We start from the raw sequence: 14,162 nt of genomic DNA on the forward strand, positions 1-14,162 counted from the left end.
GCCAGGGTAGTGGGCCAGGGTAGTGGGTTCGATCCCCGGGACCACCCATACGTAGAATGTATGCACACATGACTGTAAGTCGCTTTGGATAAAAGCGTCTGCTAAATGGCATATACATATACTATACTGGTCCATATCGCCCTATGGTGTATTATTATACTGTGATATGATATTTGGTCCATATCGCCCTATGATGTATTATTATACTGTGATATGATATTTGGTCCATATCACCCAGCCCTATGGTGTATTATTATACTGTGATATGATATTTGGTCCATATCGCCCTATGGTGTGTTATTATACTGTAATATGATATTTGGTCCATATCGCCCTATGGTGTATTATTATACTGTAATATGATATTTGGTCCATATCACCCTATGGTGTGTTATTATACTGTGACATGATATTTGGTCCATATCACCCTATGGTGTATTATTATACTGTGATATGATATTTGGTCCATATCGCCCAGCCCTATGGTGTATTATTATACTGTAATATGATATTTGGTCCATATCGCCCAGCCCTATGGTGTATTATTATACTGTGATGATATTTGGTCCATATCACCCTACGGTGTGTTATTATACTGTGATGATATTTGGTCCATATCGCCCTATGGTGTATTATTATACTGTAATATGATATTTGGTCCATATCGCCCTATGGTGTATTATTATACTGTGATGATATTTGGTCCATATCGCCCTATGGTGTGTTATTATACTGTGACATGATATTTGGTCCATATCGCCCAGCCCTATGGTGTATTATTATACTGTGATGCTATTTGGTCCATATCGCCCTATGGTGTATTTTTAGACGGTCAGGGGACAACAGTGGGAGCATTTCACCAGCCACGATGGCAGACGGTCAGGGGACAACAGTGGGAGCATTTCACCAGCCACGATGGCAGACGGTCAGGGGACAACAGTGGGAGCATTTCACCAGCCACAATGGCAGACGGTCAGGGGACAACAGAGGGAGCATTTCACCAGCCACGATGGCAGACGGTCAGGGGACAACAGTGGGAGCATTTCACTCGTATTTGTGAATAAAATAGTCAAGTATGATCACATGTATAGCTAAATAAATGCTGCAGTAGCAGTTATAAAGTATTTCTGCCATTTTGTTAAATAGCTGGTAAATGAATGGCACAAAAACTATATCCCACCTCGCGCTGCAACACAGCCTGGCTGGGTGCCGAGTGAGACATTCATTTATAGAAGGCATAAAAGTTGAGTCTAATTTACTCAAAACTAAAGTCCACTGAAGTGAGACTGTCCTCATGTTTCTTGGCTACTTAGATTTTGTTCACATGCTCAAGTGTTACGGTTTTTGGTGTAAATGTTTTATATTGGCTAGTAAAAATCTGCGTGGCTGGTAGATCTGCCCCAGTGGCTGGTAGATCTGCCCCAGAGGCTGGTGGATCTGCCCCAGAGGCTGGTGGATCTGCCACAGAGGCTGGTGGATCTGCCACAGAGGCTGGTGGATCTGCCACAGAGGCTGGTGGACCAAAAATGTAGCTTCAGGCCCTGCAAACACAAACACACACACGTAAGACCTTACACACTGGTGTCCCCCTGGCTGCGGGTGTGGTACATCCGTCGCCCTGCAGTCTTCCCGCTCCGCAGCGCCACCGCTGGCAGCTCCATGAAATAACAGCTGAACTGCTGGATGTTGCTGGAATAGAAAAAGCTTCTTAACACCCAGCCCAGCCTCTCTTCCCCCCCCAGCCCAGCCTCTCTTCCCCCCCCAGCCCAGCCTCTCTTCCCCCCCCAGCCCAGAGGCTGGCCACACAACAGAGGCCATATAGAGGCCAGAACCAGAGCCTTAAGCCACACAGCTCACCTGAGTTCCAAACAGGGACCATAATGGGCCTTGGCTCACTTGAGGGACTCACCCGAGAGACTTACCTAAGCCTAACCACCACTCACCCGAGAGACTTACCTAAGCCTAACCACCACTCACCCGAGAGACTTACCTAAGCCTAACCACCACTCACCCGAGAGACTTACCTAAGCCTAACCACCACTCACCCGAGAGACTTACCTAAGCCTAACCACCACTCACCCGAGAGACTTACCTAAGCCTAACCACCACTCACCCGAGAGACTTACCTAAGCCTAACCACCACTCACCCGAGAGACTTACCTAAGCCTAACCACCACTCACCCGAGAGACTTACCTAAGCCTAACCACCACTCACCCGAGAGACTTACCTAAGCCTAACCACCACTCACCCGAGAGACTTACCTAAGCCTAACCACCACTCACCCGAGAGACTTACCTAAGCCTAACCACCACTCACCTGAGAGACTTACCTAAGCCTAACCACAACTCACCTGAGGGACTTACCGGAGACACTTACCTAAACCTAACCACAACTCACCTGAAGGACTTACCTGAGAGACTGCAGGATGGCGTTCATAAAGCATGTGTTGCCTAGGTTACGTAATCCCATGGCAGAGAGAGCGGAGGCCCCACCCTGAGAGGAAGGAGAGAGACCATAGCTGAGCCATTATGAAGCAACAGTGCACAGACAAGGAAACTGCCATTCCTCTATTAGAAGGGTTAAAGAAGTTGGGGCAGCCATCATAATTATTCGCCTACCTCCTTATGCCTTTTGCACACATTGTATATAGACTCCCCCTTTTTTTTCTACTGTGTTATTGACTTGTTAATTGTTTACTCCATGTGTAACTCTGTTGTCTGTTCACACTGCTATGCTTTATCTTGGCCAGGTCGCAGTTGCAAATGACAACTTGTTCTCAACTAGCCTACCTGGTTAAATAAAGGTTAAAAAAAAATCTACATCAGTTAGACTGTGTTTAGAGAACAGTCAGTCTGGGGCCTACATCAGCTAGAGTGTGTTTAGAGAACAGTCAGTCTGGGGCCTACATCAGCTAGACTGTGTTTAGAGAACAGTCAGTCTGGGGCCTACATCAGCTAGACTGTGTTTAGAGAACAGTCAGTCTGGGGCCTACATCAGCTAGACTGTGTTTAGAGAACAGTCAGTCTGGGGTCTACATCAGCTAGACTGTGTTTAGAGAACAGTCAGTCTGGGGTCTACATCAGATAGAGTGTTTAGAGAACAGTCAGTCTGGGGTCTACATCAGCTAGAGTGTTTAGAGAACAGTCAGTCTGGGGCCTACATCAGCTAGAGTGTTTAGAGAACAGTCAGTCTGGGGCCTACATCAGCTAGAGTGTTTAGAGAACAGTCAGTCTGGGGCCTACATCAGCTAGAGTGTTTAGAGAACAGTCAGTCTGGGGCCTACATCAGCTAGAGTGTTTAGAGAACAGTCAGTCTGGGGCCTACATCAGCTAGAGTGTGTTTAGAGAACAGTCAGTCTGGGGTCTACATCAGCTAGAGTGTTTAGAGAACAGTCAGTCTGGGGCCTACATCAGCTAGAGTGTTTAGAGAACAGTCAGTCTGGGGCCTACATCAGCTAGAGTGTTTAGAGAACAGTCAGTCTGGGGCCTACATCAGCTAGAGTGTTTAGAGAACAGTCAGTCTGGGGCCTACATCAGCTAGAGTGTTTAGAGAACAGTCAGTCTGGGGCCTACATCAGCTAGAGTGTGTTTAGAGAACAGTCAGTCTGGGGCCTACATCAGCTAGAGTGTGTTTAGAGAACAGTCAGTCTGGGGCCTACATCAGCTAGACTGTGTTTAGAGAACAGTCAGTCTGGGGCCTACATCAGCTAGACTGTGTTTAGAGAACAGTCAGTCTGGGGCCTACATCAGCTAGACTGTGTTTAGAGAACAGTCAGTCTGGGGCCTACATCAGCTAGACTGTGTTTAGAGAACAGTCAGTCTGGGGCCTATCTGCACGTCGCTCCAACGGGTAGTATAACTTTTTCATTATATTTCATTATATCACAACGGTTTGATTTGTCTTATCTTAGCAAATTCTTCTCAGCTAGCTACATAGCCGTCTTTGTATCAAAGATAATTGCGTAATTATCGTATTTCGCCGTCCTAACGTAGTCTTCACTAGCCAGCTAGCTAACGTCCACTGATTAGCTGCACTGGAGAAACTATCACACTCAACTGAACGACTTGATTAGTTTAGTGTTAGCTAGCTACATAGCTGTCTTTGCTGTCTTCGTATCATCGTATCCAAGATAATTGTGTTGTTTAGGTTTAGAGTGTGTAGTCTTAGAGTGATTATCTTAATTTACTGAGGTTAGCTAGCCAGCTATTTGTCGTCCTTAACGTAGGTGACTCTGCTAGCTAGCCAACAGCTAGCCAACGCTAGCCAACGTCTTCTGTATAGAACTCAACTACCCGGTCGCACTCACAGGTAGTATCACATTTTCACTTCATTTCATTACAGTACAACGGTTTGATTTGTTTGATCGTAGCTAGCTACTTAGCTAGCTACATAGCAGTCTTTGTATCAAAGATAATTGTGTAGTCTAGAGCGATTTTCTAGGTTCGCTAGCCATCTATTGTCGTTCTTTTAACGCAACGTAACGTAAACAACACTGCTAGCTAGCCTGCTAGCCCCGAATAGCAACACTGCAGAAACTATTACACTCAACGGAACGACTTGATTAGTGTAGTGTCAACAACGCACCCACTGCCAGCTGGCCTACTTCAGCAGTACTGTATCATTTTAATCATTTTAGTCAATAAGATTCTTGCTACGTAGCTTAACTTTCTGAACATTCGAGACGTGTAGTCCACTTGTCATTCCAATCTCCTTTGCATTAGCGTAGCCTTTTCTGTAGCCTGTCAACTATGTGTCTGTTTATCCCTGTTCTCTCCTCTCTGCACAGACCATACAAACGCTCCTCACCGCGTGGCCGCGGCCACCCTACTCTGGTGGTCCCAGCGCGCACGACCCACGTGGAGTTCCAGGTCTCCGGTAGCCTCTGGAACTGCCAATCTGCGGTCAACAAGGCAGAGTTCATCTCAGCCTATGCCTCCCTCCAGTCCCTCGACTTCTTGGCACTGACGGAAACATGGATCACCACAGACAACACTGCTACTCCTACTGCTCTCTCTTCGTCCGCCCACGTGTTCTCGCACACCCCGAGAGCGTCTGGTCAGCGGGGTGGTGGCACCGGGATCCTCATCTCTCCCAAGTGGTCATTCTCTCTTTCTCCCCTTACCCATCTGTCTATCGCCTCCTTTGAATTCCATGCTGTCACAGTTACTAGCCCTTTCAAGCTTAACATCCTTATCATTTATCGCCCTCCAGGTTCCCTCGGAGAGTTCATCAATGAGCTTGATGCCTTGATAAGCTCCTTTCCTGAGGACGGCTCACCTCTCACAGTTCTGGGCGACTTTAACCTCCCCACGTCTACCTTTGACTCTTTCCTCTCTGCCTCCTTTCCACTCCTCTCCTCTTTTGACCTCACCCTCTCACCTTCCCCCTACTCACAAGGCAGGCAATACGCTCGACCTCATCTTTACTAGATGCTGTTCTTCCACTAACCTCATTGCAACTCCCCTCCAAGTCTCCGACCACTGCCTTGTATCCTTTTCCCTCTCGCTCTCATCCAACACCTCCCACACTGCCCCTACTCGGATGGTATCGCGCCGTCCCAACCTTCGCTCTCTCTCCCCCGCTACTCTCTCCTCTTCCATCCTATCATCTCTTCCCTCCGCTCAAACCTTCTCCCACCTATCTCCGGATTCTGCCTCCTCAACCCTCCTCTCCTCCCTCTCTGCATCCCTTGACTCTCTATGTCCCCTATCCTCCAGGCCGGCTCGGTCCTCCCCTCCCGCTCCGTGGCTCGATGACTCATTGCGAGCTCACAGAACAGGGCTCCGGGCAGCCGAGCGGAAATGGAGGAAAACTCGCCTCCCTGCGGACCTGGCATCCTTTCACTCCCTCCTCTCTACATTTTCCTCCTCTGTCTCTGCTGCTAAAGCCACTTTCTACCACGCTAAATTCCAAGCATCTGCCTCTAACCCTAGGAAGCTCTTTGCCACCTTCTCCTCCCTCCTGAATCCTCCGCCCCCTCCCCCCTCCTCCCTCTCTGCAGATGACTTCGTCAACCATTTTGAAAAGAAGGTCGACGACATCCGATCCTCGTTTGCTAAGTCAAACGACACCGCTGGTTCTGCTCACACTGCCCTACCCTGTGCTCTGACCTCTTTCTCCCCTCTCTCTCCAGATGAAATCTCGCGTCTTGTGACGGCCGGCCGCCCAACAACCTGCCCGCTTGACCCTATCCCCTCCTCTCTTCTCCAGACCATTTCCGGAGACCTTCTCCCTTACCTCACCCCGCTCATCAACTCATCCCTGACCGTTGGCTACGTCCCTTCCGTCTTCAAGAGAGCGAGAGTTGCACCCCTTCTGAAAAAACCTACACTCGATCCCTCCGATGTCAACAATTACAGACCAGTATCCCTTCTTTCTTTTCTCTCCAAAACTCTTGAACGTGCCGTCCTTGGCCAGCTCTCCCGCTATCTCTCTCTGAATGACCTTCTTGATCCAAATCAGTCAGGTTTCAAGACTAGTCATTCAACTGAGACTGCTCTCCTCTGTATCACGGAGGCGCTCCGCACTGCTAAAGCTAACTCTCTCTCCTCTGCTCTCATCCTTCTAGATCTATCGGCTGCCTTCGATACTGTGAACCATCAGATCCTCCTCTCCACCCTCTCCGAGTTGGGCATCTCCGGCGCGGCCCACGCTTGGATTGCGTCCTACCTGACAGGTCGCTCCTACCAGGTGGCGTGGCGAGAATCTGTCTCCTCACCACGCGCTCTCACCACTGGTGTCCCCCAGGGCTCTGTTCTTGGCCCTCTCCTATTCTCGCTATACACCAAGTCACTTGGCTCTGTCATAACCTCACATGGTCTCTCTTATCATTGCTATGCAGACGACACACAATTAATCTTCTCCTTTCCCCCTTCTGATGACCAGGTGGCGAATCGCATCTCTGCATGTCTGGCAGACATATCAGTGTGGATGACGGATCACCACCTCAAGCTGAACCTCGGCAAGACGGAGCTGCTCTTCCTCCCGGGGAAGGACTGCCCGTTCCATGATCTCGCCATCACGGTTGACAACTCCATTGTGTCCTCCTCCCAGAGCGCCAAGAACCTTGGCGTGATCCTGGACAACACCCTGTCGTTCTCAACTAACATCAAGGCGGTGGCCCGTTCCTGTAGGTTCATGCTCTACAACATCCGCAGAGTACGACCCTGCCTCACACAGGAAGCGGCGCAGGTCCTAATCCAGGCACTTGTCATCTCCCGTCTGGATTACTGCAACTCGCTGTTGGCTGGGCTCCCTGCCTGTGCCATTAAACCCCTTCAACTCATCCAGAACGCCGCAGCCCGTCTGGTGTTCAACCTTCCCAAGTTCTCTCACGTCACCCCGCTCCTCCGTTCTCTCCACTGGCTTCCAGTTGAAGCTCGCATCCGCTACAAGACCATGGTGCTTGCCTACGGAGCTGTGAGGGGAACGGCACCTCAGTACCTCCAGGCTCTGATCAGGCCCTACACCCAAACAAGGGCACTGCGTTCATCCACCTCTGGCCTGCTCGCCTCCCTACCACTGAGGAAGTACAGCTCCCGCTCAGCCCAGTCAAAACTGTTCGCTGCCCTGGCCCCCCAATGGTGGAACAAACTCCCTCACGACGCCAGGACAGCGGAGTCAATCACCACCTTCCGGAGACACCTGAAACCCCACCTCTTTAAGGAATACCTAGGATAGGATAAGTAATCCCTCTCACCCCCCTTAAGTTTTAGATGCACTATTGTAAAGTGACTGTCCCACTGGATGTCATAAGGTGAATGCACCAATTTGTAAGTCGCTCTGGATAAGAGCGTCTGCTAAATGACTTAAATGTAAATGTAAATGATGCCTACATCAGCTAGACTGTGTTTAGAGAACAGTCAGTCTGGGGCCTACATCAGCTAGACTGTGTTTAAAGAACAGTCAGTCTGGGGCCTACATCAGCTAGACTGTGTTTAGAGAACAGTCAGTCTGGGGCCTACATCAGCTAGACTGTGTTTAGAGAACAGTCAGTCTGGGGCCTACATCAGCTAGACTGTGTTTAGAGAACAGTCAGTCTGGGGCCTACATCAGCTAGACTGTGTTTAGAGAACAGTCAGTCTGGGGCCTACATCAGCTAGACTGTGTTTAGAGAACAGTCAGTCTGGGGCCTACATCAGCTAGACTGTGTTTAGAGAACAGTCAGTCTGGGGCCTACATCAGCTAGACTGTGTTTAGAGAACAGTCATTCTGGGGTCTACATCAGCAAGACTGTGTTTAGAGAACAGTCAGTCTGGGGTCTACATCAGCAAGACTGTGTTTAGAGAACAGTCAGTCTGGGGCCTACATCAGCTAGACTGTGTTTAGAGAACAGTCAGTCTGGGGCCTACATCAGCTAGACTGTGTTTAGAGAACAGTCAGTCTGGGGCCTACATCAGCTAGACTGTGTTTAGAGAACAGTCAGTCTGGGGCCTACATCAGCTAGACTGTGTTTAGAGAACAGTCAGTCTGGGGCCTACATCAGCTAGACTGTGTTTAGAGAACAGTCAGTCTGGGGTCTACATCAGCAAGACTGTGTTTAGAGAACAGTCAGTCTGGGGTCTACATCAGCAAGACTGTGTTTAGAGAACAGTCAGTCTGGGGTCTACATCAGCAAGACTGTCATTGTCGTCTAGCCCAGAGCTCTGCTGACAGAGACTGAGCCTGTACTGCACATTTCAACAAAGACATTCCATCTATACCCTGCAGTATGTTGTCAAACTCAGCAGTTTAAATGGAATTGAAGAAGTTAATAACAAGCTTGTCAGGGTCTATAAACTGGTAGCCATTTGGGTTGTCAGTCTATAAACTGGTAGCCATTTGGGTTGTCAGTCTATAAACTGGTAGCCATCTGGGTTGTTGCGATATTACGGTAATATCATTGATGACCGACAGCCATCGTCGATGGTGACGACATTGTGATGTGACAGACAATAGTCTAACCTATTCGATTGGCTATTTGCTGTCCAATCAGAAAAGATTGTCTATGCATCAGAGACGGAGAAATAGAAACAAACTATTCATGTATTTTAATGTAACACTTTAAAAACGTACGCTATATTCCCTTTTCCCATTTGATTGGCTATGAATATGACTACTCATTGGTTTATGACTGCATGGCTTTCTCCAGATCAAACTGTGGGACCCATCTCAGCCAAAAAAGTTGACTCAAGATAGCCTGGATAAGAGCGTCTGCTAAATGACTTAAATGTAAATGTAAATAGCCAAAAAGCACCTGGATGATCATTAAAACTCTCGGAAGAATATTCTACGGACAGAAGAGTCAAAAGTATAACATTTTTGACGACATGAGTCCCATTATGCCTGGTGAAAAACCAAACGCTGCATTCCACAGGAAGAATCTTATAGCAACGGTAACGCATGGTGGTGGTGGTAGTGTGATGGTTTGGGGTCCAGCATGGTGGTGGTAGTGTGATGGTTTGGGGTCCAGCATGGTGGTGGTAGTGTGATGGTTTGGGGTCCAGCATGGTGGTGGTAGTGTGATGGTTTGAGGAGGCTTTGCTGCCTCAGGACCTGGATGACTTAACAGAAGGAACCATGAATTCTGCTCTGTATAAGAGAATGTCAATCCATCAGTCTGGGAGGTGATGCTGAAGCCAGCTGGGTCATGCAGCAAGACAATGATCCAAAACAATTAAGTCCAAATTAAAATGGTTAAGAAGCAACAAATTTGAAGTTTAGGAACGGCTTAGTCAAAGTCCAGACCTAACCCCAATATAGATGTTGTGGCAGGACATGAATCGACCAGTTCATGATTGAAAACCAACAAATGTTGCCGAGTTAAAGCAGTTCTGCATGGAAGAGTTGGCCACAATTCCTTCAGAGACATGAGACTGATCAACAACTACAGGAAGTGTCTGGTTGGTCCACGACGACAGGAAGTGTCTGGTTGGAGTCATTGCAGCTAAAGGTGGAACAACCAGTTATTGACTAAGTGGGCAATTACTTTTCCACACAGGGGCATTGGGTGCTGCAATTACTTTTTCCACACAGGGGCATTGGGTGCTGCAATTACTTTTTCCACACAGGGGCATTGGGTGCTGCAATTACTTTTTCCACACAGGGGCATTGGGTGCTGCAATTACTTTTTCCACACAGGGGCATTGGGTGCTGCAATTACTGCAATTTTTTCCACACAGGGGCATTGGGTGCTGCAATTACTTTTTCCACACAGGGGCATTGGGTGCTGCAATTACTTTTTCCACACAGGGGCATTGGGTGCTGCAATTACTTTTTCCACACAGGGGCATTGGGTGCTGCAATTACTTTTTCCACACAGGGGCATTGGGTGCTGCAATTACTTTTTCCACACAGGGGCATTGGGTGCTGCAATTACTTTTTCCACACAGGGGCATTGGGTGCTGCAATTACTTTTTCCACACAGGGGCATTGGGTGCTGCAATTACTTTTTCCACACAGGGGCATTGGGTGCTGCAATTACTTTTTCCACACAGGGGCATTGGGTGCTGCAATTACTTTTTCCACACAGGGGCATTGGGTGCTGCAATTACTTTTTCCACACAGGGGCATTGGGTGCTGCAATTACTTTTTCCACACAGGGGCATTGGGTGCTGCAATTACTTTTTCCACACAGGGGCATTGGGTGCTGCAATTACTTTTTCCACACAGGGGCATTGGGTGCTGCAATTACTTTTTCCACACAGGGGCATTGGGTGCTGCAATTACTTTTTCCACACAGGGGCATTGGGTGCTGCAATTACTTTTTCCACACAGGGGCATTGGGTGCTGCAATTACTTTTTCCACACAGGGGCATTGGGTGCTGCAATTACTTTTTCCACACAGGGGCATTGGGTGCTGCAATTACTTTTTCCACACAGGGGCATTGGGTGCTGCAATTACTTTTTCCACACAGGGGCATTGGGTGCTGCAATTACTTTTTCCACACAGGGGCATTGGGTGCTGCAATTACTTTTTCCACACAGGGGCATTGGGTGCTGCAGGGGCATTGGGTGCTTACTTTTTCCACACAGGGGCATTGGGTGCTGCAATTACTTTTTCCACACAGGGGCATTGGGTGCTGCAATTACTTTTTCCACACAGGGGCATTGGGTGCTGCAATTACTTTTTCCACACAGGGGCATTGGGTGCTGCAATTACTTTTTCCACACAGGGGCATTGGGTGCTGCAATTACTTTTTCCACACAGGGGCATTGGGTGCTGCAATTACTTTTTCCACACAGGGGCATTGGGTGCTGCAATTACTTTTTCCACACAGGGGCATTGGGTGCTGCAATTACTTTTTCCACACAGGGGCATTGGGTGCTGCAATTACTTTTTCCACACAGGGGCATTGGGTGCTGCAATTACTTTTTCCACACAGGGGCATTGGGTGCTGCAATTACTTTTTCCACACAGGGGCATTGGGTGCTGCAATTACTTTTTCCACACAGGGGCATTGGGTGCTGCAATTACTTTTTCCACACAGGGGCATTGGGTGCTGCAATTACTTTTTCCACACAGGGGCATTGGGTGCTGCAATTACTTTTTCCACACAGGGGCATTGGGTGCTGCAATTACTTTTTCCACACAGGGGCATTGGGTGCTGCAATTACTTTTTCCACACAGGGGCATTGGGTGCTGCAATTACTTTTTCCACACAGGGGCATTGGGTGCTGCAATTACTTTTTCCACACAGGGGCATTGGGTGCTGCAATTACTTTTTTCCACACAGGGGCATTGGGTGCTGCAATTACTTTTTCCACACAGGGGCATTGGGTGCTGCAATTACTTTTTCCACACAGGGGCATTGGGTGCTGCAATTACTTTTTCCACACAGGGGCATTGGGTGCTGCAATTACTTTTTCCACACAGGGGCATTGGGTGCTGCAATTACTTTTTCCACACAGGGGCATTGGGTGCTGCAATTACTTTTTCCACACAGGGGCATTGGGTGCTGCAATTACTTTTTCCACACAGGGGCATTGGGTGCTGCAATTACTTTTTCCACACAGGGGCATTGGGTGCTGCAATTACTTTTTCCACACAGGGGCATTGGGTGCTGCAATTACTTTTTCCACACAGGGGCATTGGGTGCTGCAATTACTTTTTCCACACAGGGGCATTGGGTGCTGCAATTACTTTTTCCACACAGGGGCATTGGGTGCTGCAATTACTTTTTCCACACAGGGGCATTGGGTGCTGCAATTACTTTTTCCACACAGGGGCATTGGGTGCTGCAATTACTTTTTTATTTAAATAAATATATATCATTGTTGTTTTATTTGTTCACTCAGGTTCCCTTTATCTATTAGGTGTTGGTTAACATTCAGTATCAAAAATCAGCGAAAGTAGAGAAAATGATTAAAGGGGGCAATACTTTACTAACAGACGGAATTATTTTAAGGACAAACCGAGGATAATTTAGCCATTTGATTTAGAATTTTTAAACATGAAGGATCAAAAAGTATTAAATATGTATTATTATCTATTAGCCCATAGAAACACTCTGCATTACAGAGTCACTACATCCTATAAAACAATCTAAAGGAAGTTTGTTCTGAAGTGTCTGTATTTGGAGAGATATAAGATCAGGAAACATCTCATTTTACATCTGGCAAATAAAACCAACCAATCGTGGAACACTCACATTGTCCTTCAACAGTTTACTGGTAGGAGAGTTGCTTTCCAGAAGTTTCCTCTTTGTCCGTCTGTCAACAGCCAGCGGAGAGCTGTAGGAGATCAATAACATTCAGTCTCAACTGACAAAAACACTGCGTTATAATTAAGCAATAATACCCGAGGGGGTGTGGTATATGGTCAATATACCACGGCCAAGGGCTGATGTTACGCACGACTCAACGCGGAGTGCCTGAATACAGCCCTTAACCGTGGTTTGTTGGTCACATACCACAAACCCCTGAGGTGCCTTATTGCTATTATAAACTGGTTACCAATGTAATTAGAGCTGTAAAAATACATGTTATGTCATAACCGTAGTATACGGTCTGATATACCATGGCTGTCAGCCAATCAGCATTCAGGGTCGAACCACCCAGTTCATAATGTAAATTATATCAGTTAGACGAGAGCTTCTCTGTCTGTCAACAGCCAATGGAGAACTGGAAGACATACAGTGCATGCAGAAAGGATCGTTTTCACCCCTCAATCTACACTATGACAAAGCAAAAACTGATTTATTTGTAAATTTATTACAAAATATTACATTTACACAAGTTCTCAGACCCTTTGCTCAGTACTTTGTTGAAGCACCTTTGGCAGCAATTACAGACTCAAGTCTTCTTGGTTATGACGCTACAAGCTCGGCACACCTGTATTTGGGGAGTTTCTCCCATTCTTCTCTGCAGATCCTCTCCAGCTCTGTCAGGTTGGATGGGGAGCGTCACTGCACAGCTATTTTCAGGTCTCCAGAGATGCTCGATCGGGTTTAAGTCTGGGCCACTCAAGGACATTTAGACTTGTCCCGAAGCCACTTCTGCGTTGTCTTGGGTGTGTGCTTAGGGTCGTTGTCCTGTCGGAAGGTGAACCTTCACCCCAGTCTGAGGTCCGAGGGCTCTGGAGCAGGTTTCCATCAAAGATCACTGAACTTTGCTCCGTTCATCTTTCCCTCGATCCTGACTAGTCTCCCAGTCCCTGCTGCTGCAGTCCCCACTGCATGAACTGCCACCACCATGCTTCACCGTAGGGATGCTGCCACCACCATGCTTCACCGTAGGGATGGTGCCAGGTTTCCTCCAGATGTGACACTTGGCATTCAGGCCAAAGAGATCAATCTTGGTTTCATCCGACAAGAAAGTTGTTTCTCAAGGTCAGAGTCACTTTCAGGGCCTTTTGGCAAACTCCAAGCGGGCTGTCATGTGCTTTTTACTGAGAAGTGGTTTCCATCTGGCCACTCTACCATAAAGGCCTGATAGGTGGAGTACTGCAGAGATGGGAGAACCTTCCAGAAGGACACCCATCTCCACAGAGGAACTCTGGAGCTCTGTCAATTACCATTGGGTTCTTGGTCACCTTCCTGACCAAGGCCCTTCTCCCCCAATTGCTCAGTTTGAAAGATTCTTGGTGGTTCCACACTTCTTCCATTTATGAATATTGGATGCCAGTGTGTTCTTGGGGACCTTCAGTGCTACATAAATGTTTTGCTACTCTTCCCCAGATCTG

The 14,162-nt window shown here is 47.8% G+C and overlaps 1 protein-coding gene across 3 annotated transcripts in view; it reads right to left on the reverse strand.

Moving 5' to 3' along the window:
* Positions 1-14,162, reverse strand: part of usp3 (ubiquitin specific peptidase 3) — a 34,595-nt gene that overhangs the window by 13,081 nt on the left and 7,352 nt on the right. For all 3 annotated transcript variants that reach the window (XM_046352119.1, XM_046352118.1, XM_046352120.1), the window contains 3 exons: positions 12,631-12,712; positions 2,412-2,494; positions 1,576-1,689 (listed from right to left, as the gene is read on the reverse strand). In XM_046352119.1, coding sequence (XP_046208075.1) covers positions 1,576-1,689; positions 2,412-2,494; positions 12,631-12,712 — 279 coding nt within the window. The remainder of the gene's footprint in view (positions 1-1,575; positions 1,690-2,411; positions 2,495-12,630; positions 12,713-14,162) is intronic.

Source organism: Oncorhynchus gorbuscha, linkage group LG06 (genome assembly GCF_021184085.1).
Source record: "Oncorhynchus gorbuscha isolate QuinsamMale2020 ecotype Even-year linkage group LG06, OgorEven_v1.0, whole genome shotgun sequence".
NCBI lineage: Eukaryota > Metazoa > Chordata > Actinopteri > Salmoniformes > Salmonidae > Oncorhynchus > Oncorhynchus gorbuscha.